The sequence below is a fragment of the Canis lupus genome, chromosome 4 (genome assembly GCF_003254725.2).
Source record: "Canis lupus dingo isolate Sandy chromosome 4, ASM325472v2, whole genome shotgun sequence".
In the NCBI taxonomy this organism is placed as follows: Eukaryota; Metazoa; Chordata; class Mammalia; order Carnivora; family Canidae; genus Canis; species Canis lupus.
The window spans coordinates 81,458,860-81,486,820 of NC_064246.1; the positions used below are offsets into that span (position 1 = coordinate 81,458,860).

The following is a 27,961-nucleotide window of genomic DNA, read 5'->3' on the forward strand; positions in this document are numbered from 1 at the left end:
CAAACATTGTTTTGGTAAATGTTCCTATTACTTAGAATCCAATCAATTTAAGTTTCTGTAAAGTCAGTGCTTTGTAATGTAAAATCATTTTATGTATCAGATAATTTCTCGACTCAAAGTATAGCATTACATGATGTTTTCTTAATACAGTTTACATCTGTCATGTTGAATGCTTCACATGCTGTAGAGAGCTCTACTGTCATTTAATACACTCAAGGGAAATTCTGCTTCACCATTAATCTTATTTGTAAAGCATGTTTGCATTAACCTTTAAATCTTCTTAATAAAATAAAACCAAGAAAAAAAGCAGTAAGCAGACTGCTTACAGATCACTGTAGATGGAAGCACAAATGTCAGTGTCAATGCTGGAGTGCTTCGAATGCATTGCTATCTTAGAGAAGAGGAACTCAATCCTTTTGGTCCCCAAACCAGTTTTTGGATAACAAACATTCTATCCTATTTTGGAATAAAATTCATACCTAGCGGAAAACAAACAGGCAAAAAACAATCTGCAAAGAAGATTTTAAAATAAAAATGATATTGTTAGGATTCACAATAATATAAATGAAGAATAAAATAATTATGATTTCAAAATATGTATTTCCATGCATAATGTTGAGGCATAACTATATAGAAACGGGGAAGGTCCAGATTTTCAAATCAATTTACGGTGTATTCATTTACTCAATTAAAATGTTTATTGATCATTTACTGTGTGTAAGTGTCTGTTGTAGACACTGTGAATACAGCAGCGAAATAATCCATGGAATTATAGCAAGGGGACAGAATATAACCCCCCAATAAATAAATGAAGTACTCGTAGTAATTTGGTGTATATGGAATACGAAGAAAGATTTTAAGACAGACCTGAAGGAGACAGGAAACCGAGAAACACAGTAGGAAAAAAAAACAGATATAAGCACAAGCCCCAGCCCCACCTCTTCCACTCTCTCCCACCACCCCTTATCTGAATAAATTAATTAATTAATAATAAATAAACATTTAAATGTCATTGCTTTGCCAACAGATGTGTTTTCTATAGTGTGTTTGAATCACTATTTTGTTTTCAATGTTTCAATTTATGTTAAATTACTCTGAAAAACTTGACATGCAGAATTAACTACATTTTCATTTTATATAGGGATAATAATTCTTGAAACCTGTTGTAATGACAAAAGAAAAAAATAGATAAAAGCATAATATGCCCCTTCCTTAGAACTATTTGAAAGAAATTATTTCCCATGGTCTTTTCATAAATTTAGACATGTTACTAGACAGGTATGTTTCCCAAGGCTAATCATTATTTTATATAAAAGAGAGAAAGTAAACATTTTAGTTGCTATTAGTTAATTTCTATCACTTTAAGTTTAAAGTGACAGGTAACATTCATAATGTTGTCCACTGACTTTTTTTATTTGTTTGTTTGTTTGAAGTTTTTGGAGACATGTCCAAGGCGTTGATGAGATGTTGGAAACCAGTTGAGACACAGTAAAATTCAACCCAATAAAATAAGACTGCTTTCTCTTCATCCACGTTGGAAATTTTCAAGAAGTGAACTATGACAATATATCAATTTTTGGTACTATTTCTACTCTGGGTATGCCTGCCACATTTCTGTTCTCCAGAGATAATGTTCAGAAGGACTCCTGTGCCCCAGAAGAGAACTTTAGGTACACGTGTACCTAGGAGTGATGGCAAAATTCTGCATCGTCAAAAACGTGGGTGGATGTGGAATCAATTTTTCTTACTGGAGGAATATACAGGATCTGATTATCAATACGTGGGCAAGGTAAGTCTGCACTGAAATGTCAAATATTTACATTCTTTCTTTACATGTCTTAGTAAGGAAAATTTGAAGGTTTCTAATAAATTTGATTCTCTAAATATCCCTAAAGCAATTATTGTTTATGGAATACACATTGTAATTTGAAAAACTATGGAATATGTAAATACAGCATGATAAAGGTAGAAGTTCATTTGCTAGAATTAACTCTGCCCATTTCCTTATGGATTAAATAAGTACTAAAAATTGCACTTTTAGGATTCATAGTGATAGTGAGAAAACTATGTCAAGATAGCTGCTTAAAATGACATATTGCTCTTGAATTCAGTAGGAAGAAAAGACATTTAAAAGTTGTTTAAAAAAATAATAATAAAAGTTGTTTAATATTCTACAGAATGAGAGGGCAAATGTCATTAAAAATATGACCTAAGGACAAAAATCAGCTTTTTGATAAGAAAATGTATTCCAGATATGAGTCTTATTTATTTTCCTTTTATCTCATACTATGGGCACATTTGTATAAAGGAAAAATAAATAGAAGAGAAGCAGGTAGAAGTAGTTTACTTGTGATATGTGCACAGAAACAAGTTTTCATTCTATTCAATAATAAAAGTTAGTGAGGAAAAATAGTTATGGTTGAGAATGAAATGAAAAGTAATGATGAATGTTTTTATATACTACATTGTATTCATTTTCAGTGTTCTTTTTTGGCACTATCTGAATGTGCTAGAAGTTAGATAATGTCTTAAGGAAGTTCATTTTAATAGCCTTGGTTATTTTTATGGACAGCATAAAATATATCAAAGAAAACAGAAATACACTAGTAAAATAAAACCAAATATAATCACATGCTAATCCATCATTTGTTAACACTGTAAAATTAGGTCACATACTCCTATACAAATTATGATACCATGATGGAGAATTTTGTATTAACCTAAACTTTAATAGCTTTGTTCAAATAATTAAAATTGTACTAGAAGTTTTTATCCTCTAAGAAAAACTATTTTTAAACTATTTTTTAAAAACTATTTTTGAAAGAATTTTTTCATTGATTTTAAAACACTTGGCTATGTTTGTTCATGTTCCAATTATTTCAGTCCTTTTTAAATGTCTGGCAAAATGACAAAGATGAAATTAAAGGTTAAATGTTGTATTGACTAGAAGAAGGAGGAAAAGCAACAGCAATCAGAGTAATCTTACCAGAAAGCACATAGTAGCAGACATCGCAGGTCGCACCTGATTGGATGCCTAAGATCAGAGGGTTGAGGTAAATGTTATAGTTGTTGTGATAGACAACTTTTAGTTCATGAAAGCAATCACATGAAAATGAAATAAAAGAAATCTAGACCCAAAAAAAAAAAAAAAAAGAAATCTAGACCCAAGAAACTATAAAGTAGTTCCCCTTTGGTTCTTCCTAAACATAGCACTTATTTGGTTTATTTGCAAGTGTTTTCCATCATCTAGTACATTTTAATGAGGATTTAATGTGTTGAAAAATTACTATTACATTATATACTCTCTTATGATAGTCCAGTGACTTAAGTACTTTCATTTGTTGTCTCTCAGGAGAATGTCAGCACTTTGAGATCAAGACCTTTACTGTAGAGTTCACTTGGTCTCTATCGCTGAGTAGAGCTTAAGATTTAGTTGATTGAATTAGTTGCAGTGAACTGAATTCCCAGAATCATTTGATACTACTTGGCTCTTTGATGGGGAAAACAAGTCGAGAATCTACATTCCTAAGGGCAATTGAAACTGGCAAATACTTACAATGTACGCATCTTGATATATACAACCCAAATATTATTCTTCCTTTTCTGTGTGATAGAAGCAAATTAGAAACCTTTTTCAGTTGTAAATGTACACATCTGCATATGTCAAAAAGGCAATGTGCAATATAGAATATTTTAATAAACATAAATTAAAATGAAGATAAAAAATTTCAAACCCCCTAAGTATTCTTTCCGACAGTACTTACGATAAATGTATTATATATTCATCCTTTCTTTCAAAAACTTCACTTCCAGTTTTTACTACCCTTAACATAAGAGTTAATACTGATGCTAAGTGATTCGATGCCTCTAGGTTAGCTTAGAGGTAGTGGTAGTGTTCTACTTATTGACATATGGGAAGATGATAGACACTCCATTGGAATGGGGAATATTTGGGGAACTGAGAATAAGAACAACGGAGAGAATTATACTGATGGAGTGAGGACAAGCCTGAACCACATATGCAAAGAAGGAAAACATTTTTTTTTTTAAATAACAATCTGCCAACCACATCCTATAAAGAATGGACGGCATGTAATTTCTACATAAAAAACCCATTACTACTTAGGGAGTTAAAACAGGGAAAAACCAATTGCTTCTCATTGGGTAAGAGCTTAGGAAAAGACTGTAACCAACCATCAGTGGAACTAGGATGTAACCTTGTTTCTACCACTATTTTTCTCACAGTTATTAAAAAAAAAAAAAAAAAAAAAACAAGCCAACTGAAAATGAACTCAAAGCATTTCTTTGTTCAGCTCTCAATGATCAAAAATTTCCTCTACGTCATGCAATCAAATACATTCTAAACCAAAATGTTTGTTGTAAGTTATTTTTTTTCTTTTCAGTGAGATAATCACAAAATTGACTTTACCTTCCATTCCAAGGGGTGTAAAACTTGAACTCCAAGTGATCCATTTCTGTACTACGCTGCTTTCATATTGCAACCTTCTACAGCTGTATTATCGTTTTCTAATTTGAAAAACATTGTGATTATAAACTACTTTTGTTGATTTAAGCATAACTCTTAATCACAGTTTCTCACTGCCTGATTCAGTTGCCGTGGACAAATAATTTTGAATCTCTAGCTTCCAAATATTCAATAGAATAAATAATGACATTGAACTAGATACTCTTGAATTTACTTTTAGTATAATAGATACAGAGTTCTAAGAGAAATACTCATTTTATTTACTGCAAAAATTTTGTCTGCATTTTATATAATTATTCTCAACTGGAGAAGAGTATGTTAAAATTAGATTTTTAATCAAAACCAGATACTGAGAAGAATCCCCAAACACCAAAAATTTAATAACGTACTTGGGTAACAATAAGACTGATTCTGAGTCAGCATAGTAAGACAATTCACCCCAGGCAGTGAAAACACAATAATACTTTAAAAATAATTAGGGTAACTATCTACATTTCTCGATATAATGAAAACAACCAGGTGAGGGGGTTGCTACTGGCGTCTAGTTGCCAGGACCCAAGGATATTGCTAAAAATCCTACAATGCACAGGACAAACCTCCATAGAATTTTCTAGTTCAAAGCATAAGTAGTGCCAAGACAGAGAAACCCTGTCCTAGTTTGCCTGTCGTTTACATTTTCCTAAACAGCTCAATCTTTATTTTAGTTCTTTCTGGGTTCTTACTTCCGAAACTGCTCTCAGTTATAATTTTATTTCTTCCTTCCAGAGTTGCCATGAGTATTTGGTTTTTGAAACCTAGATTTCTTTCAAGGTCTCCTCTCCTTCATGTCCTATCTAATCCTTAGGGCATGCATTTAGCTCCAGCCTCTCGATCATCCTTCTCTGTAGACTTGTGGGCTCCGCAAGCCTACTAGGAATGAAGTATGCATTTATTCTTTCAATAAATATCTACATGTACCAATCAGGTACTACTATTGCATTAAGTGTACAGTGGCAAAAATATAGTTTCTCTGCTCACAAAATATCTGCTTTTAAGAGAAGGAGAAAATAATAAGTAGAGCTAACAGCAGGTTAATCTCTGATGGAGCACAGAACCCAAAAGCCAAGAAGAGAAAAATAAATGCCAAATAATCCCCATGTTCTATCTCTGAAGTACTGTAAATAAAGTGGAAATATTCCTCAGCCATTAGAAATGACAAATACCCACCATTTGCTTCAACATGGATGGAACTGGAGGGTATTATGCTGAGTGAAATGAGTCAATCAGAGGACAAACATTATATGTTCTCATTCATTTCGGGAATATAAATAATAGTGAAAGGGAATATAAGGGAAGGGAGAAGAAATGGGTGGGAAATATCAGAAAGGGAGACAGAACATAAAGACTCCTAACTCTGGGAAATGAACTACGGGTGATGGAAGGGGAGGAGGGCGGGGGGTGGGGGTGAATGGGTGACGGGCACTGAGGGGGCACTTGACGGGATGAGCACTGGGTGTTATTCTGTATGTTGGCAAATTGAACACCAATAAAAAATAAATTTATTATTAAAAAATAAAAAATAAAACGGTTTTGGATTGGCATTGCATAGATCAATAACATTGAAAGTTAGAATGGACAGTCGAGGTATATCTTTTTATTTTTTATTTATCTGTTGATATTTCTTTGGAGGTATTTGGATGTACAAAACTTCATAAAAGGTGATTGTTGAAAATTTCTAGAAGGATTTTCCAAAAATTGAATAAAACATGATCCGTGAAAGAATGACCCAGTTTTAAACAGGATACCAGAAATACCAACTGTGTCCATCTTATTAGACCATGTTTCTTTTGCCATTAAAAATATGAGTGCAGGGGCAGCCTGGGTGGCTTAGCGGTTTAGCGCTGCCTTCAGCCCAGGGCCTGATCCTGGAGACCCAGGATCGAGTCCCACGTCGGGCTCCCTGCATGGAGCCTGCTTCTCCCTCTGCCTGTGTCTCTGCCTCTCTCTCTCTCTCTCTCTCTCTCTCTCTGTCTCTCATGAATAAATAAATAAAATCTTTAAAAAAAAGTGAGTGCAATCCAGTCAAACCTGGTTACAGTGGAGCAGTGGAGAAAGAATAGTTGGAACTTGGATAGAGATAAGAAACTGCCCCAACCTCCCCATTACCGTCTTCCTGGGGTGAACAGATCTGAATCGAATACGTGGAGAAACTTATGCTACATATGAGTTCAGAGAACTGCAAACATTTTAATGGACACTGAATATTCTCTTCGAGAATTGGATAGTTTAATAACTGTGATGATATTGTTCTCGAAGCTAAAAATCCGGATGACTTTTTTTTTAGTCCAAATATGACCAAAAAGACCTACATTAAAAACCAAGTAATAACAGCAGGAAACTCCTCAACTGCTCAATATATATCAGCCTGATTTTAGTGGTGGGATGGGGCCAGGCAGAGTGTCGGTATTTCTTTTCTATTTGGACCTTATCAATCGCAGCCATTAAAAGAATTGAGGCATGAAACAACACAGTAGGTAATTTTAAATAGAAGAAGTCTTGGGAAAAAAGTAAATCAGGATGATTTGATAGATGTTGGTAGAAACTCCTTTAGACAGATGGTTATAGACCTTCCTGATGAGGGGACATTTGGACTTTTTGGATGAATAAAGACATTCTTCCCTGATATATAAAGAGCACAAAATAAAGTGAATATGAATTAGAGTTTTTAAGACCTTTTTACACTAATCCTCAAGCAAGAGGAAATTAAAGCATTTTTAAAAAGAGGCATGCCCTGCAGAACATTGATAATGTTTTCCAGGCAGACCACCTCTTAGTTTTTAATTCTCGAAGTGCATACAATATTTATATCTCTCAATACAATGATATTTCAGCTGGCAGTTATATAGGGAAAATATGCTTACATTCTCAAAGCTCACTATAATAATTTAACAAAGCAATCTTTAGAAAGGTATTGAATTGCATTGCAGATACGCTTCCATTGAAAATAAAACTTTAAAACCACACATAGATGGTTTGAAGACAACAAACACTGTCAGAAAGCATGTGAGCAAGATTTATAAACACACAGAGAAGCCATGTAAATTCATATTAACCTTCAGGTAACATGGGTTTAGGCATTTTACATATTAACATTATAGCACATTATTCATAGTATATAGGTTTTACTGTACTTTGGTTGCTTTTGAGGACATTGGTTTTGAGTTTAGGTACAATGTGAGAGCATTATATATTTTTTTTCCCATTTAAGATAATAGGAGATAGTCTCCCTTTTAGCCTTTTCAAAAAACAGAAAAATAGCAAACTGTCAAGTGTTGAATGTTAAAAAAAAGTGAATGAGATAAATAGAATTAAGTGTGGGGTGCTCCTATGTGAACAACCACCACAATCATTCTTTTATAAGTCCTTATAAGTAGTAGCGATAACATACGTTTACTGCAGCCTTCCATGAAGTTATTGACATGACATGTTACCAAAATCAAGAGGACTCATGTATACGTGTGATGACTTTATTTTACAAACTTCATGAAACAACACACACAGACACACACAAAACCCAACTAAACGCATTTGTCACACTCCCCTGCCCATTCTGTCCTCCCGGGATTTATGGGAAGTTTTTTTTCACCCATTCTTTATTTTTCCCCCTTGAGTTCCTAACCCAGAAATGCTACTAATGTGATCGTTTCTTTCCCACGACAGCCTTCCTTCTGCATATTCCTGTCTCATGTTCCCCATTTTACTAACCCCTATCCACAGAAGCTTCTTCTTCTCTTTCCCTGTGTCTTCGGTTAGTCACATAGCATCTTTTAAAATCTACCTCCCTATGTTATAACCCTTGAACTTATTTTTACTAGAAGATATTTTAGATAGAATACAATTATGGATTTACTTTCTAAAGAATTTTGCTCTGTGATGTTAGGACAGTGAATTCACAAAGGCTAGTAATAGTTGGAAGTAGATAGAAGAGCTTTCATATAATAATAGACTGATAATACAGGATGACTCAAATTTTTTCTGTGCCAAATACATTTTGAAAAACTTTACCTGGTATGTAAAAATAGTTCAATTTAAATGTATAATTTAACCCATCATTTTTCAAATATAAACTTTTAGGAAACATAATTATTTTATAATGGAGATGATGTGAAAATTAAGTCAATTACCCTTAGCAAAAACTTGAGAGAAATCTCTGTGGATGAAAAATGTATTAAATCTCATGTAAATTTGCTCAGCAGAAAGTGTCTCAAGGTAATTTATCAGTAACAGGTGCATGTGTAATGGTCATGAAGCATGGGAAATTATTATTATGGTATTATGAATTTCTACCAAAGCCTTCTCATTTTCATTTTTGGAGACAATCCATAATTATATATCCAATTAAATTTTGTCCCCATTGTACTAAGAATAATACTCTCTTTAGTAAAGAAAATGAAAAAGTGGGAGGGTATGTTATTGTGTTTGCTCATCAATGTCTCTTACTCTGTATATGTCCATATATTCAAATTCTCAGTTGCTTCTTATGAAAGCATGAAAAGGAGGGAATTCTATAACAAATTCTCTGAAGCGAGCTCTTAAATTTTTACATAATATAGTTAAATTTTTACATTCGCTTTATTAAAGAATATTATTTAACCTTAATATTTTATTTTATTATCATTGCTATTACTATTGTTTTTATGACTATTGTGATGTTGAGTAACTGTTCTATGGCTTCTCATAATTGTAACTAAAAGCTGAAATAAAGAACAGTACGAACGTATAAGTTTCCATGTAGAGGAACTAAATTTAGAAAAGGGAGCAGGGACACCTGGGTGGCTCAGTGGGTAGGGGATTTGACTGGATTTCAACTTAGGTTATGAACTTGAGGTCTTGGGATTGAACGCAGAGATGGGACTCCTGCTCAGCTGGGGTGGCTTCTCTCCCCTGCCCTCTGCACACTCCCCCCGCTCTTCTCTTGCCCTCTCTGACTCTCATAAATAAATCTTAAAAAAAAAAAAAGAGCAGTAATTTTGCTGGGATATAATATACACACCTTTGGTTCTCTCCTTAGAACTCTAATCTGCAATAAGCAAAGGGTATTTTATGTAAATTTCAGATTTCCTCTTTAGGTAAAAAATTTTTCACTAACTTCACATTTTAAACCATACTTTATGTGTTTATGGATTATATAAAACTATTAAATTTAGAATTTTAAATTAAGATGCCAACTCTCAGCCCAGTACTAAAATTATTTTACCAAGTAGGAAATTTTACCAAGTAAGAGCATGTACTATTATAGACATTTTTCTAAAGGAACATTTCCTATTTTGGCTGTTGTTTAGCTTAAATTCCATCAGTGAACTTTTCAGTTCTGTGTTGTGTCTTCCAAATATCCCCCCCCCAAAAAAAAACACTCTGAAACCACTGAGTTTTTCAATTTTCCTTGACACCAATTTTGTCACAAACCTGCCTCAAATCTAGCACCAAATTTAGTTTGTACGTATGTGTTTGACTATTCTAAGTCTAGCAGAGCAGACGGAGAGAGTTGTGAATCATGAACGGACCAGGCTTCTGGATCTGTGATGGCTGAGTTTCTGAAGGAAAACAATTACGAGATAAAGCAAAGATCAAGGACATGACTTTGGATTAAAAGTCAAATAACATAGAGGTAGAGGCACAGAAGGAGAAGTGGGGTGGTGGGGAAGAGGGACAAGACTAGGATTATTATAGAGGTCAAAAGAGAGAGAAAAAAAAAAAGCCCGAAGAATAGGTAACTAAGCTTGGGTAATGCAAACGCAACCCAAAGACAAGTGTAGCCACTTACAAATCAGTGTGGACAAAGGAGAGAGTTACTCTAATAAACTGTGGCGAATGGCAGTCAGACAGCTTTGGTTTAGACAGAAGGTAACACACCAGAAGGTTCTCACAGGCATATTACCAATGAGACAAAATGAGTGAAGAGTGAGAGGTATTTTGAAATGATGAAGAGCTAGACATAGGATAGTATGATGTGGACAGAAAGAGAGGCTGTGCATGTGCACAACAAATTTGTTCACTTTCCTTATTAAAAATTAGAATTGAAAATATCTCTATTCAACCAACAGCCAACATCATACATGATCATAATCACCAAACAAAAAGAGTATTCTCATTTAAATTACTGACAGAAGTAAAACAATAAAAAAAAAAAAAAGGACACCTTTCTTGGCAATACCTATTTAACACACTTCTGGAAACCACCCCCCAAACAATAGTGTAAATATTATTACATACAGTATAATGTGAGAAATAAGATATAATTTATAATAATCTGAAGCATTCTAATATATCCTGATAATGATAACTCTAAAAAGTATTTAATTTATTATTAATATTCCAATAATCACATAAGGTAGTTTTTTTTTAATTATCTCTCATTCACAAGTGAGAAAAATATGTCCTTATTGTCTAAATAAGTTGTCTAAGGCCACCAGTCATGTAACTTGTAGAGCTGGGGTTCTAACCCAGAAAATACGACTCCAGACTATATACTAACCCACAGTACACCTCATTACACCATTTTTAATAATATTCTTATTCTTATTAATATTAGGTGTGTTACTTCACCAAAAATTATATTCTTATGTAAGCAGTACAATGATAAGTCTTGTTAGCCAAGTTTTCTGAACGACATCAACAGAGAACTAAAATTGTATAAGTAACAGATATTTATGCTACATCATGGAGATGTCAAATTTACTTTGTTACATGTTTATTATTTAATTTATATCTGAGATTGTATAAAATTTGAAGGACAAAATAGAGTATTCATCTAAAACTAAGATTCCCACCATGATCCTCAGAAATCCATAGTTCTCTTCCTAGGAAACAATTGCATCTACCAGGTGTTTTGGGGCAGCGAGTATATTTCAAGAGATGGTATAGAACCATGTGAACACACATGTATAATTTGTTTTTACATAACTTGGTATATACTTTATGCAATCTTATATAATCTTATATAATCTTATATAATCTTTTAACTCAAAAATATAATTTAAGAAGTCTCAGTTTCAGTTCATAAATCTATATTTCATTTTTTAAAAAAGTAGTCGTTGCATAGTATTCTTTCCTGTGGATGTATCATAATTTGTTTTATTGTTTTCCATTTGACAAGCATTTGGTTATTTTAAAAAATCATTTAGAAATACTATGAACTGTTATTTCACACATTCCTGGTACATCTCTAGGAATATGACAAGAAGTGGAGACACTAAAGCAAAGTCTTGAGAAATTTTAAACTTTCATAATTATTGCAGAATTACTCTCCAGTGATGTTTCAACTTATCATGCCAAGAGCAATGGATGAAATTAACTATTTCTCCACAATTGTATCAAATCTATTATCATCATTTTGAATTTTTTCCAGTCTTATGAATGAAAACATTTCTCTTTAAATAGGATGAGTATTTCTTCCTGTGTTTAAAGCATTTTCCATTTATTTAAATGAGTGCTTATATCTTTTACCAATTTTTCTACTGACTAGATAGGATTTTTTATCCATAAATTCTTTTTATTAACGGACCTTTTTTTTTTTATTAACACACTTTTAAAAAAATTCCAATGTAATCCATACAGAGGTTGAATAACACATGTATCTACACTTTAATGAATAAATATAAATCAATGGAAGTGGAAAATTGCTTATGAAACTCTCTCTATGGATCTATTAACAACATCATTTCTCCTTTAAGGAAGTATCAATAAGCTTCATTTTGTGTTAATAATGCCTTGCTTTTCTTTACAATTTGAACTTCTATGTAGCCCTTCCTACACAAAATAACAGAGTTTTAAATATTTCTGAAACTGAGTATAATCATCATTCATATATTCTTCTGTGTCTTTCTTCTTTTTTTATTTCTTTATGTGTCTTTCTTCTTTTGCTCAAATAGGTTTATGAAATTAACCCATATTTCTATGCAGAGGGTCTCTTTTTATATTTATATCATATTTGGATTTAGTGATACACTATTACTAATGGATCCGGGGATGGCTGAGTGGCTCAGTGGTTGAGCATCTGCCTTGGGCTCAGGGTATAATCCCGGGATCCTGGGATCAAGTCCCACATGGGACTCCCCTCAGGGAGCCTATTTCTCCCTCTGCCTGTACCTCTGCTTCTATGTGTGTCTTTCATTAATAAATAAATAAAATCCTAAAAACAAAAAATGGATCTATAATGCTGCTCCTCTCCCTAGCTTTGCCTGTTCCTAGCAATGCTGCTTTGAACATCTGAACAAGCATCCTGACATGTATGTATATTGAATAAATTTAGAGTATATAATTAGGAGTAAAACTACTGACCTATATAGTGTGTGTCTAGCTTCAGTTTTTCCAGATGGTGCCATATTAATTTCTTAAATTTTAACCCATGCATATTCCCAGTGGCAGAGTATGAGAGTTTCCGTTACTCTAGACAGACAAGCTTATTTTAAAAATTTCAAGAGCCTCTCAGGAGTCATCCACATATAGGAGATATTTAAAAGCATGGGATGTATGATATCAAGAAATTGAGTGTAATGAGAGAAGAGAACATTGGGCTGTGTTCATGGCAAACCCACATTGAGATACATGTGAGATAGAGGAGGACACGTGGGGAGAGAAGAAAAACCAACAAATGCAATGGACAGTGAACATCCGTTGAACTGCTAGGAACACTAGGAGCCTGGGGTGTCCTAGAATACAGGTGAAGAAAATGTGTGGAGAAGAGAATGTATTAACTATGTCAAAGGCTACTAGAAAGTCAAGTGTGTTGAGAGTTTCGAATTGAACACTAACTCTGGAGATTATAGATGAACTTGTGTTATGGTTTTGATGATATGATCATCCACAATTCTTATCGCAGTGGATTTAAAAAGGAATGAAGAGAGAAAAATTGGAGTAAGTATATGCCAGCATCTTTAGGGAGTCTTGCTACAGAGAGGAGCAGTGTATGCAGCAGGAGCTAGAAAGAGACAATGTTAGTGGGATCAAGAAAAAAACAACTTTTTTTGTTTTTTTTTACTTTCTGCACTGAAGAAAATCCTAATGCAGTACTGAATAAATGATAGGATGGAGGCATCTTCATTTTGTTCATGATTTTATTAAAGTGTTCGGCATTTTACTATTAATTGTGAAGTTTCATGGGGTTGCTTTTAAAAATATGTTTATTATACTAAAGATTGCTTTTGAATCCTAGCATGCTATGTTTTTAAGTCATAAATGAATATGAAATGTTATCAGTTATATTTATGGGTCTATTTAATTGTTTATTTCTCCATTAATAAATTAATCTGAGAGATTAACTTAAATGATTTTTCTTATTTGATCTAGTAGATTTGAAAAAAAATCACATTTGGTAATGATATAATAGCTTTCCATTATTGTATTCCATTTGCTCTTATTTTGTTTAAAATTTGACTGTTATAAAATCATGTATTTTTATACAAGATCTCACCCTGTGAAATTTCTTTAGGTCTATTCCTACCATATTTAGATATCAAAGTTATGATAATCACGTAAAATGAAATAGGAAATGCTACCACTTTTTTTGTTACCTTAAATAATTTGTGTGTGATTGAATTAATGTTTCATGAATGCTAACTAGGACTCACTAAAAATACCCTATGATAAGTATTGTAAAGAAACCCGGACTCTTATTTTCCTTACCCCTCATAGGTTTCTACTCAGTTTCTCTTTCCTTCCCAGTTTCTGTAAATCGCATTTTTGTCATCTGTTAAATGTTTTTTTTTTTTTTAAAGGAACAGAACAATAATGCAAAAAAGAGTCCCAAAAAGACTTTTAAAAATATATTGTTTTATTTAAAAAGTATTTAAGTTTTACAGAAGAGCTGCAAAAGTGTAGAGTTTCTATTAATGCACACACAGATTCCCCTATTATTAAGATTTTATATAGCTGTAGTACATTTGTCACAGGTAAGGAACAATATGTCTACATTATTATTAACGACACTCCGTATTTCACTAGGATTTCATTCTATCTTTCCTGATGACCATTTTCTCTTCCAGAACCCTAATAGGAGACCATATTGCATTTAGCTGTCGTGTATTCTTATGCTCCTCTGGACCGTGGGAGTTTCTCATGTTTCTTTTGCTTTTATGACCTTGACATTTTTGAGGTGTACTAATCAGGTATTTTGTAGAATGTCAATCAGCTGGGTTCTCTTGATATTTTCCTCAAGAGTAGACTGTGGTTATGAGCTTTGGGGATCCTGAAGACCACAGAGGTTAAATGTCATTCAGCATCATATCACGACCTGGGCACATGCTTTTGATATTATTTATCCCTGATCATGTTAATGTTGATTTGACATCTGGCTAAAGTCTCCATTATAACATCACTTCCCATATTGTACTCTGGAAACTGGTCACTAAAGCATAGTCCATAGTCAAGGGGCAGACACTTACCGTTCCAAAGAGTTGAGAAGTAAAATCTACAAAATCATTCTAAATTCATCTGTGTGAGACATGTGCCTCTTCTTTCCTGTTCATTTATTTAATAGTTCATCTATATTCATTCAGACATTTGGGTACTATTTTTGTATGTTGGATTACGAGCTAGTGTCACTTACTTTAATTTGTTGCTCAAACTGATCCACATTTGGCCGTTAGGAGCTCTTTCTGTCTGGCTCCTGTATACCCCATCATTTTGTTTTTTGAACATACCCCATCATTTTGTTTTTTGAGCACTTTTTTATTTTCTAGCACCATAAGATGTCCGAGGTTAATCTGGTATATATATCGGTGCGAAAACAAGATACTGTTCAAAGGGGACTTTTTTTTTTAGTAGAAAACCAATGAAGAGATTTACTCTTCCAGAGCTTGTCACATAATGTCATCATCCTACAAAGTACATGGTTCTGACGACAACAACAACAAATCAATGAATTAAAAGACATGTTCTAAAAGGTGAGAGAAACCTTTCTAAGAAAATTACATGTAATACACATCATTAGCAACTCGGTAATAGAAAAATCATCCTCTCTGTAATTGCTATTGGAGCTCCTGGATAACAATACAGGGACTTTAAATTCAATTACAGCTGATATAATTGAAGACAAAGAAAAGTGCAAACTGTCATTAGAAAGATGAGAGAAATAACATCTTCAAAATAAAGTTGAAACAGTAAGTGCAAATGATGTTGGCAGGTAAATAAGGAACCATAGCTCAGTTATTTGCTTTAAATGATCAGGAGTCAATATTTTAGACAATATGTAAGAAACTATAAGTTTTCATATCTTCAACCCAACAATTCCAGTTTGTACAATTTAGGAAATATTAATTCCAAAAAGAAACAAAAATGTTTACAGAAATACTATTTATAAAACAACAGATGGGAGCCTATCTAAACTACCAACAACAGGATAATGACGAAGCAATTAAGATGTGTTAACACAATGTAAAACTTGCACGAGTCTTAACAAATATACAGACTGTGAAAGCGCATGGAAATGTGGCTGGGAAACAATATTTCCATTATGCGAGATAATGATATGAAATAGAAGGTATGCACTATTTACAATTAAGTGAATATAAGTGTCTGTTGCTCATAACGTTTATTCAGTCATTTAACAAACAGGTATTTTGAGGCACTGGGTGGCTCAGTTGGTTGAGCATCTACCTTTGGCTCAGGTCATGGTTCCAGGGTCCTGGGATCGAGTCCCACGTGGGGCTCCCTGCTCAGTGGGGAGTCTGCTTCTCCCTCTGCTCTCTCTGCATGTGCACTCTCTCTCTCCCAAATAAATAAATACTTAAAACACACACACACACACACACACACATATTTCTTTGAGCACCTACAGCACACTAGAAGCTAAGGATCTAGCATAATCAGATGTAGTTCTGACCTTCCTAAAGTTTACATTTTGACACAACACAAAACATTTTTCCCCCAGCTTTATTGAGGTATAATTAGCATATAACTGAGTTATTTCTTGAAAGTCACATTGCCCCTGAGGGCTATTGCTTTATCTATTTTACATTTAGATTTTTTCTTTTTTTTTTTTTATTGGAGTTCAATTTATCAACATATAGCATAATACCCAGTGCTCATCCCACCAAGTGCCCCCCTAACACAAAACATTTTAAAAGAATGCAAATAGAGCCAAATGTTTGTCAATTTTTAGACAAACTAAATTAATTCTTAGAAAGATGGAGCATAGACCACTCCAAAATTTCAGACAGAGGATGTGGGATATAGTGAGGGCAAAGTTTACCTTTTTGTCTCAGATCAGTGTGAATAACTATTAGAAGTTTGCTTGAAAACAGTGGTTTTTTTTTTCCAATTCCTCTTCATTCTAATGGAGAGACTTTCCCAGTAAAAGTTAAAAGTGATTAATTTCATTCCTAAGCTATATATTGATGTATTCAGATGATTTACATTGAATATGATTATTGATATATTTAGGTTTGTGCTTTCATCCTATTTGTTTTCTATTTGTACCATCTGGTTCTGTTACTGTTTTTCTCTTTTTATACGTCTTTTTGAATAAATTGATTTTTTTAATAATCCTGTATTATTACTTTTTGTTGCTCCTTATCAGCTGTAACTCTTCATTTTGTTATCTTAGTATCTTGGTAAGCTAATTAGGCTTGGTGGCCTAATTCCAGATGGTAGTCTTTTAGCTCATGACTTAAGTAAATATAATTTGTACATTTTTTTAAGGTTGCCCCCCCCCCCAAAAAAAATAGGAAGATTATGGTGTAGAGACTATATGTGGTTTTCTAAGTTGAAAATATTTATTATCTGCTCCTTAGCATGTACACAAAATGTACATTGACCCTGTGTTCACGGTTTGTTTAGGATAATAATACAGGAAGTTATGTTTTTGCATGGTAGTATGGAACCATAAAAACGTCTATGCAAGCCAAAACCATGTAGCATGTTCTTAATATCACTGAGTGAAATTACAATTGTTCTATTACTTTAGAATTGCTTTATTTTTATCAAAACTTTAAAAAAGAAACCCTTCTAATATTTGCTATAAATTTATAGGACGTGAAAAAATATAAAACTAATATTACTAAGTCTGCTATAATTTAAAGATCAGAAATATGAAGAATGAAAGTGTTTTATTTATCTTAAGAAAGCTCGACTAGTTTGAACAGTGCTTACGTTCTTATCATCATATACGTGCTACTGAGCGAGCATCTTTTTATGCGTTGACAAGTTCTCACACTCATTGGGTTTTCTTTGTAAAATATCTTTTAGAGTTTCTTTAATCTGTAAAGTGAGCTAGAGGCTGGATTGCACGAGTATCACAGAATACGCCAGTGCTTCGTCTCCAGCCTGAATTATACTATCATTGTCTTTTATGTTCTTTCTTTGAGTTAGATTTACATATTTGAATTCTCTTCACTGTTTCTTCTTAGAGCTCAGACATTCATTTAGGAATCAGTTGCCCTAATATTTTTTTTCCTAATATTTATTAATACGTATACCGATGACAATATCTTCAGCTCTGTTTATCTGATCACCCTTCTGGCCTTGTGCTAACAAGTTAATTTTTGTGGGTATAGAATTTGGGAATGGCAACCACTTCAGGTGGCATTTTCTGTCTCCTGCATTATTCATGAATTGCTGCTACTGGGAAATCATCCGACAGTCAGCTTCCCCTTTGAAGATAACTAGACTTTTTTTGTGTGACTGCTTTTCAAGATTTTATCTCAGAGTTCTCTGGTTTTACTTGCCCCTCTTTATTTGATTTTTTAAAAAGATTTTATTTATTTATGCATGAAAGACACAGAGAAAGGCATGGACATAAGCAAAAGGAGAAGCAGGCTGCCTATGGGGAGCCTGATGTGGGACTCGATCCCAGGACCCCGGGATCATGACCTAAGCCAAAGGCAGATGCTCAACCACTGGGCCACCCAGATGCCCTTACTTGCCACTTCTTAATCTGGCCCAAGATATTGGTGAGGGCCTGTGGTCAGAGCTTCTTATGGTCAGTTGTTTTTTCTTCACCTTTATTATTTATGCAGGAGCTTCCTTTATTCTTCAATCTTAAGGTAATTTTTTTTCCAGTTCCGTAGCGTGAGCAGCTATTTGTAGCTGTTTAATTTTGCATGTTGAATCGATATTTTTGACCTTGAATGGGGTACCTGCTACCCAAGGGGGCCCACAAAATAGAAATGTGAGTTTTCCTATATAAACATATTCTCACGGAAAATTCAGCTTTGTGATCTGCTGTTCTACTAACTGGTCTAGGTTTTGACTTTCCATTAGGTTTTGTTGCTGCATCTTGTCTTTCCTACTTTTATGGAACTATTGTGTACATTCTCTCTAGGATTTTTTTTAAGATTTTATTTATTTATTCATGAGAGACAGAGAGAGAGAGAGACAGAGACAGAGACATAGGCAGAGGGAGAAGCAGGCTCCATGCAGGGAGCCCGATGTGGGACTCAATACTGGGACTCCAGGATCACATGCTTAGTGGAAGGCAGACACTTAACCACTGAGCCACCCAGGCATCCCCTCTCTCTAGCATTTTAAATTGTTTCCAACATAGGTTTTTGTAACAAAATCTCTACTGTGTTTGAAAACATAAGTCTCTAAGAGTTTTATTATGAGTTTCAAATATATTTTTACCAGTGTATATTGTATTTAGCCATTTGAGTATGTATTCCTACACAGGCAATTTGGTTATTTTTTATGAAGTTATTTATTTGTTTTGTTATCTGGATTTTTCTCCCTGATTCTCTTCTTGGAAACAATTTCTTCTTTCGTTCTTCTTTTTTCTATTCTTTCTTTTTTTACTCTCTCAAAATCTTTCCATTCCACATCCAAAAAGTTTAGCAATTATTTTCTTCAAATAGAGGCATTCTCTTACACAATTTGGGATTAACACTAATGCATTATAAACATCTATTTCAGGCTCATTCAGATTTTGTCAGTTGTCCAAGGAACATCCTTTATAACGAAATGGTGCATCTCGATTATACATTGCATTTAGTTGTCATGTTTCTTTGGTTTCCTTCTGTCTTCTGAGATAGCTCTCAATCTTTCTTGGACCTCATGACCTTGACACCTTTGAAGAATAAAGGCCAATTACTTTGTAAAATGTCCTCCAACGTGGGTTTGCCTGGTATTTTCTCCTGGTTAGATTTAGATTAGGCATCTTTGGCAGGAGATCACAGAAGTGACACTGCTCTCACTGTATCCTGTCAGGTGGTACAAGATTTCAATTTCAACCAGTCCCATTACTGGTGATAACTGATAACTATGATGATTGGATTTAAAATGCCATCTCCTCTCTGAAGTTATTCTTGTTATTTATTCCCTTACACATTTCAATTTATTTTTTAAGACTTCATTTTTAAGAGCAATTTTAGGTTCACAGCAAAATTGAGAAGTACAGTCATTTCTCATAAACACATGCACATTATCAGGATGGTATGTTTGTTACAATTGATGAACCTATATCAACACATCATAATAATTCAAAGTTCATAGTTTACCCTATAGTTTACTCTTTATATTGTACATTCTGTGGGTTTGAACAATGTATAATGACATGTATCCACCATTATGGAATCATAGGTGCTATGTCACTGCCCTAAAAATCTCTGGTGTTCCAATCTGTTGATCTCTCCCCATCCCCTAACACTAGTAACCAATGATCTTTATTTTTTGCCATTATTTTACCTATTCCAAAATGCTATATGGGTGGAATTAAATAATATGTAGTCTTTTCAGATTCACTTCTTTTATTTTGTAATATGCATTTTTTAAGGTTTCACCCTGTCTTTTCATACCTTTGTAGTTCATTTCTTTTCAGCACTGAATGCTATGTTATTGTCTGAGTGCACCACAGTTTATTTACCCATTCATCTATGGAAGGGCATCTTGGTTGATTCCAAGCTTTGGCAATTATAAACAACGCTGCTTTAAACATCTGTTTAGGGATCCCTGGGTGGCGCAGCGGTTTGGCGCCTGCCTTTGGCCCAGGGCGCGATCCTGGAGACCCGGGATCGAATCCCACGTCGGGCTCCCGGTGCATGGAGCCTGCTTCTCCCTCTGCCTATGTCTCTGCCTCTCTCTCTCTCTCTCTGTGACTATCATAAATAAAAAAAATAAATAAATAAATAAATAAAAATAAACATCTGTTTAGTGGGTGGACATAAGTTTTCAACTCCTTTGGGTGAATACCAAAGAACACAATTACTGGATGATCACATTAAGAATCTGTTGTAAAAAAAAACCCACTAGGGGGACTTGGTGGCTCAGTGGTTGTCTGCTTTTGGCTCAGGTTGTGATCCTGGGGTCCTGGGATCGAGTCCTGTATGGGGCTGCCCACAGAGAGCCTCCTTCTCCCTCAGCCTATGTCTCTGTCTCTTTCTGACTGTGTCTCTCATGAATGAATAAATAAATAAAATATGAAAAAAACCCCACAAAACACCAAATTGTCTTCCAAATGGTATAAATTTTGCATTCCCACCAACATGTATGACAGTTCCTGCTGCTTCACATTATCACCAATATTGGATGTTGTCAGGTTCCAATTTTGGTCATTCTAATAGCTGTGTGGTGGTAATTTATTGCTGTTTTAATTTGCACTTCCCTGATGACATATGATGTAGAAAATGCTTTCAAATGCTTCTTTGCCATCTGTATCTTTTAAGGTCTTTGGCATATTTTTTATTTAGGTTGTTTGCTTTCTTATTGTTGAGTGGTCATAGTTCTTTGCGTATTTTGGATATCCCACCTTTATTTGATGAGTTTATCTGATCTTTCTAATTCACTTTGTTTGCTTTTGTCTAGACTTCTCTTTTGTTTACTGTTTATAGGAAGTTCTACTGCCTCTTTTGTTTCCACTGTTGCCTTCCCTTTTTCCATTTATTTTTCTCATTTTTTTCCTAAATTATGTTTATATTTTAAACCTATTCTGTGTTTTTGGAATATCTTCTATCAGCTCTTATGTAAATACTTTGCACTTTTTTATAGAGAAACACATTTTCTCATTACAATTTTTAACAATCCATGCTTGTTATCATGCATGTTGTGTTTATCATCATTATATGGCTTAAAAAAACACACTTACTACGTTAGTACCTATATGGTATTTTGTAATTCCATATAAGTTGTGTTATACTATGAAAAATCATGCCTGTTTCATCATAGTTTTCTGATGATCTTTTTTTTTCTCCTTTTCTTTTGTCTTATTCTAATATAATTATACAGATTCTGAGTTGATCTTCTTTAACTCATCACTAAATAAAATTTTTTTTCTTGTCTGGTTATTGATATGAAATGAATGAAGCAGAGGCAAGAGTGCAAGGAAATCTCTGATTTTATGGATATGATGGGAGCTAGACATGAATGTGGTGTGAATAAGACACAAGATTTTTGTTAGATTTTACTTCTTTGAAGCCATCAAGTTGGTAGTTCTAGAACTGTTCAAACTACAGATTTCTCTTATCTTTTAGTCTCATACTATCATAACTTCCTGGAAATATGACTCTTCTGTTTGATTCATTTTACCTTGCCATGCATGTGTCAAAACAGAGCATCTTTACTCTTGCCATCAATCCACATAACCATTCCTTTTTTTCTATATAAGAAGATGCTGATTTTTTTTCCTTGTCGTGTAATATCAAATATTTTGTCAAATAGAATTCTACTAATGTTCTTTAGCTCCTCAGCTCCAGTCATCCTCTCTTGATGTTTTTTTCTCCTGCCATTTACAATCCATTGCATTTGGCTAGCCTCGGTGTATCACTTAGTTTCTTCAAAGATGGAGCTGGTGTTTTTCCATCTAGATCTCCTAAATTCCTTTAGGTGTTTTGAATAAGAGGAAAAGGAAAATTTTTCTATAAATTGTTATTTTTTAACTGGAGTTGTAAAACAAGTTTCCAGAACTCCATTCTGGATATGCAGAGAAGATGGACTTCATTCCTCTGGCTCCCCCACTTGGGTGCTCTTAAGCTTCAAATTAATTTTAAGTTCTGGCCCAGCCAGGGCTCTGGAATAGTACTGACTCCTCCATAGGGGAGAAACAAGATTTCTTGTTTTTCCTTAAGTCGGGTTTAGTAAAAATATCATGACTTTTGAACCAGAAAAGTTTATATAAATTTGAGTCTACCCTATCCCGGATTTATTATTTGTATTAGTGTCTTTGTTTTTAGATTCTACATAACAGCATGGTGTAATGAGCCAGCTCATGTCATGCCTGCTTGTAAGAGCCCCTTGTTAATTTTTCAGGATGTTTACATGTCAGTTGATACCACGGTGATAGTTTTTTTTTTAAGATTTTATTAATTTATTTATTCATGAGAGAGAGAGAGAGGCAGAGACAGGCAGAGGGAGAAGCAGACTCCATGCAGGGAGCTGGATGTGGGATTCGATCCCTGGTCTCCAGGATCAGGCCCTGAGTAGAAGGTGGCGCTAAACCGCTGAGCCACCTGGGCTGCCCAAAATTAAGTATAATGTAGTATTTACACAACAAAAAATGGCAGACACTACAAATCTGGCCTCCTGCCACTGGAGAGCTAGTTTTTAAAGATTTGCCAATTCACCACTATATAGCAGCATTTTTTTTTTTTCCCCAGGATGATATCACTAGAACTGAATGTAATAATTTATGGAATAATTAAGTATGTTTTCTAGTATATTGTAAATACTCAGTAGATATTAGTAATCTCTTTCCCTTCTTGCCTTCCTGCTGCTTTACTCAAACCAGTTATCTTTAGTTCTCATGGAATTTCTTAATTCTTTTTTTATTCTTATACTAATCTCAACTCAGAACTGAATGATAATGCTTTCCTGGCCTCTGACTTAAATTAATTTCTTTTCTGTCACATAATTCCTTACTTATTCCTTTCTCTGAGGCGTTTTCTTTCTGCTGACCCCTGCAGCTTTTAGCATTAATAAATCTTTCTTGGATTGTTTATTCTTTTAGTTGAATTGAAGGTGTTATTATTTCTTACTTCTTGGGTTTTTTTGTTTGTTTGTTTGGTTGGTTTTGGTTTTTTTGTAACTTCTTAACATTTCCCCTTTGTCTCTATAATCTTCAAGGCTCATCATGAATCTCACTATTAAAATGCACCAAAGAATATATATCATTAATACATTTACCCTCTATTTAATATCCACGACTGACTAACTGCCAAAAATGCTGATTTTGGTGGATGCCAATAAAGAGAGAGAGAACTTGTTCTCCCTAAAAACTCTTAAATTGGATTTTTACTGATGCAAAATTCCATTCTGAGTAACACTCAATGACCAAAAGAAGGAATGAATTAATGGACACCTTTTCTTTTCTTTCTTCACATTAAGTTTTGAGAAAAGCCATAAGGAACAAATATTTATTAAAATAGTTAATAAGCCAGCAGCTACTAACACACTCCTCATCTCATGTGGCCATGAGCCTAGCCAGGACACAACTTTGTTTGGAAAAACTAAAATGATCTCAAAGCATTCACAAAAGTAAGCTTGTAAAATTGGTAACAATTTAAATGGTTCAAAGCAAATTAAGTAAAAAAATGTGAAGCATAAATGTAGTATAAGCAGAATGTTCTAGATTTCTTTAAAGACAGTTTTAAATCTTGAGGTCTGATGAGATAGAAATGCAGAGCATTTTCCTACCATAAATCCTTTGAAGGAGCAGATACCAAGCGACCAGCATGATTTGTTTGGTTTGATTTGGTTTTGTTGTTTTGATTCAGGTCAGGATAGCTCTATAGCTTTTGTATGTTTGTTTCAAGTTTTTATTTAAATTCTAGTTAATTAACATATAGTGTAATGTTGGTTTCGGGAAAAGAATTTAGTGATTCTTCATTTACATATAATACCCAGTGCTCATCACAAGTGTCAAGTAGGATGCATTTTGAGTGATGTGTGATGGAGCCTTTCAGAATATGTATTAGCGAGTACCTTGGCTTAACCATCTGTGAAGGGAATGGTTCAGAATTAAAACTGAACAAAGAATTAGTTAGTGATGCAGGCCTTACAGCCTCCGCTCACCTCCTTGGTGTCTGGAGCTTAAATATCCTATCAGAATCTTCTTTCATTGAATGGAAATGATCATATCCTTATATTTTTACCTCTATCAGATTCTGGATGTGGGTTTTCCCTCAGAAATGGGGACCTAGGTTGGGTAACCCCCTGAAGTTGAGACTATCCACGAAGGAGATTCCACACAGCTGAAAGCACATTCTGTCCTTCAAGGCAGAACAGGGCATGGCAACTCCACACGCGGACCACAAAGAAAAGTATTACTCTTACTATTTTCAGTTAAAATAATAATTGAATAGAAATATTTTAGCACTGCTAAAATCATATGTAGAAGTTTCTACACATTAATATCTCTAAGAAAATAGCACTTCCTCATAATAACAGAATATTGGAACATTTTCAGAAAATTTTCTCAGGAAAGCACAAACTTGCTCGTACAAACACACACAGAGATGACATTATTTTCCCAATGCAGGATAAAGATTTGAAAGAAGCAACTATATATATTTGAAATAAATTTGCTAGACCTACCAAAATTTTCTAAAAACACCAAATGGTGTAAACTAGGAGAAAGTATAGAGTCGTTTTAAATATAAATTGTGCACAAATTACTTGAGAAATTACATTAACGGTTCTCAGGAACAACTATTTTTTGACAATGGAAATTATTTTGAATGTTCTGAGTGAGTCTTCAGAGGCATGGATTTATTGCATTTCTTTTAGCATATGTATAAAAATCATTACACATCATGTATATTCAAATTAGTATGCTGATAAATTTCCTAAAATTATTTATATTATACTTTCCCCCCAGCAATGCAAAAATGTTAGTTTTTTCCAGATCTTTGCCAAAACTTTACTTTTATTTCTGTTTTTTAACAGGCATCCTAATGGGATCTCATTGTGGTTTTGATTTGTATGTCTCTCAAGACGAGTGATAGTGAACATCTTTTCTTGGGCTTATTGGCCATCTGTATATCTTTAATGAAGAAATGTCTATCAAGTGCTTTGCTCGTTTATTAATTCGGATGTTTATTTAAAATTCTTTCATTTTAAATGATTTTTAAACTGTGAATTAAGAATACATTCTCTGTACCTGATATTCATTTACAGAGGTAACATGTTGTATACATTAATGTTTTTTCCTTGATTTCTATTCTACATATATTTCTTTTTATAACAAGCTCATACAAAAAAAATGTTTGAAATTCCTTTTACTTAAATCTAAAACTAAAAATACATAGTTAAGGCAAATATGCTTGTAGATATCTTTCCTGGAGAGTGGATCACAGCCTACGTATTGAATACCATGCTCTGCCTCTAATTCTGTTTATGACTACGGGCAAACATGTACTACTTCGGGTTTCTGATTTGACTATCACTAAAAGAGGAGTATTTGGGTGAGATCGACTTTGAGATACCATCACATTTTATAATTCTATATTAACATAGCTGATAAAATAAAAAGCAAAGAAAAAATACACACATAGTTACAGAATTAGAGAAAGAGGAGATATTATTTGTTGGCATATTTAAACTTTCTCAATAAATCTCTTCAAGAAAAACATTTTTGAATTTTTGTACTTTAATTTACTTGTAGCAAAACATAATGATCTTAGGTAGAGCCTAATGTGTTTTGAAAAAATGCATATGCCTCTGCAATCACATAAAGCATAGAACATTTCCATCACCTTAGAACGTTCCTGTGTCCCTTCTCAGTCAACCCATTATCCCCAACAGCAACCACTGTTCTCATTTCTTCCAACAGCAATTAGTTTCCCCACTTAGAATGTCATACAAATGAACTTATAGCAGCTACTCTTTTGTGTGTGGTTTCTTTTTCTCAGAATATTTTTTTTGAGGATTTTATGTGCTCTTGTATTCATCAGTGGATCATTCTTAGTTATTGGTGAGTGGTGTTTTGTTGGATTAGTATACCACAATCTGTTTATCCAGTTTCCTATTGATGAGTATTTGGGACCTTTTGTGTACATATATTTTTTTCTCTTCTTTCTTTCTTTCTTTCTTTCTTTCTTTCTTTCTTTCTTTCTTTCTTCTTTCTTTCTTTCTTTCTTTCTTCTTTCTTTTCTCTTTTCTTTCTTTCTTTCTTTCTTTCTTTCTTCTTTCTTTCTTTCTTTTTTTTTTCTTCTTCTCCTTCCTTCCTTCCTTCCTTCCTTCCTTCCTTCCTTCCTTCCTTTCTTTCTCTTTCTTTCTCTTTCTCTTTCTCTTTCTCTTTCTCTTTCTCTTTCTCTTTCTCTGTAAATGCATAGAAGTGAAATTTCTGGGTCATGAGCTAGGTACATAATTTAATTTAACGAAGAAATTCTACTTTTCTGAATTAGTTACATATACCGTTTGACACTTAGTACTAATATATGAGAGCTCCTGGTTGGTTGTTCACCATTGTGAATAACATTGGTGACTAGTGTTTTAAAAACTGAGCCATTCTGTAGAGTGCATAGTAGTATCACAATGATTTGTATTTCCCTGATGAATAATGGCATTGAGTATATTTAATATGACTTAAATGACTAATGGCCATTTGTAGATATATCTTATGCAGTGTCTTTTTGAAATTCGCCTAATATTTTATTGGGTTTCAGGGCTTCTATAATTAAGCCATAGGAGTTTTTTTTTATATATTTTGGATAGAAATTCTTTATCCAGATATATAATTACTGTGAATTATTTTTTCTTCAATCTCTGGTTGACTTATTTATTTTCTTTATGTTGAAGAAAAAGCTTTAATTTTAATAAAGTCATATATATATGGTCTTATTTTTTCCTTTTATAGTGCTTACTAAGTCTTGTCTAACAAATTTTTCTATTTGGATTTGCATACATTTTTGTGTATAGTGTATAGTGTAATATAAGAATAGAGGTTTCATTGTTGTCATTGCTGCTCTTGTTCTTCCATATAGAGAATCAGTTGTTATATTTCAATTTGTGAAAGCATTTTCTTGTTCTCATTGAAATGCTATCATTCCTTAGTCAAACATCAATTGACCCTGTCTGTCATTATAGTCTAATTATGAATGATCAATTTGTTCCATTGATCTTCTTGTATATTATTATGCCATTTTGATGTTATCTTGCTTACTATAGCTTCGAAGTAGGTTTTGAAATCAAGTAAGTGCATCAGCTTTGATTTTATTTCAAGTATTTTTTTTCTGAGTGGGGAGCAGAGGGGGAGAGGGAGGGAGAGAGATTCTCAAGCAGACTCTACACCCAAAAGAGCCAACTCAGGGCTGTATCTCATGACCCTGAAATCATGATTTGAGCCAAAACTAAGAGGAAGAAGCTTAATGGATTGAGCCACCCACACAGTCCTATTTCAAGTATTTTTGATAATTGCATGGCACTTGCATTTTCATAAATACTTTAACTTCACCAAACATATATTTAATATATACTGAGTATTATTTGGATTTGGATTTATAAATCAAGTTGTATAGAATTAACACCTTACATTAATCTACTTGGGCTGCCATAACAAAATAGCATAGATTG

The 27,961-nt window shown here is 33.7% G+C and overlaps 1 protein-coding gene across 1 annotated transcript in view; it reads left to right on the forward strand.

The window, feature by feature from the left end:
* The window catches only part of LOC112652718 (cadherin-10), a 174,721-nt gene that overhangs the window by 61,938 nt on the left and 84,822 nt on the right, over nucleotides 1-27,961 (forward strand). Inside the window, 1 exon segment of the mRNA XM_025436344.3 lies at nucleotides 1,434-1,789. Within this exon segment, the coding sequence (XP_025292129.3) occupies nucleotides 1,559-1,789 (231 nt within the window). The 5' untranslated portion in view covers nucleotides 1,434-1,558.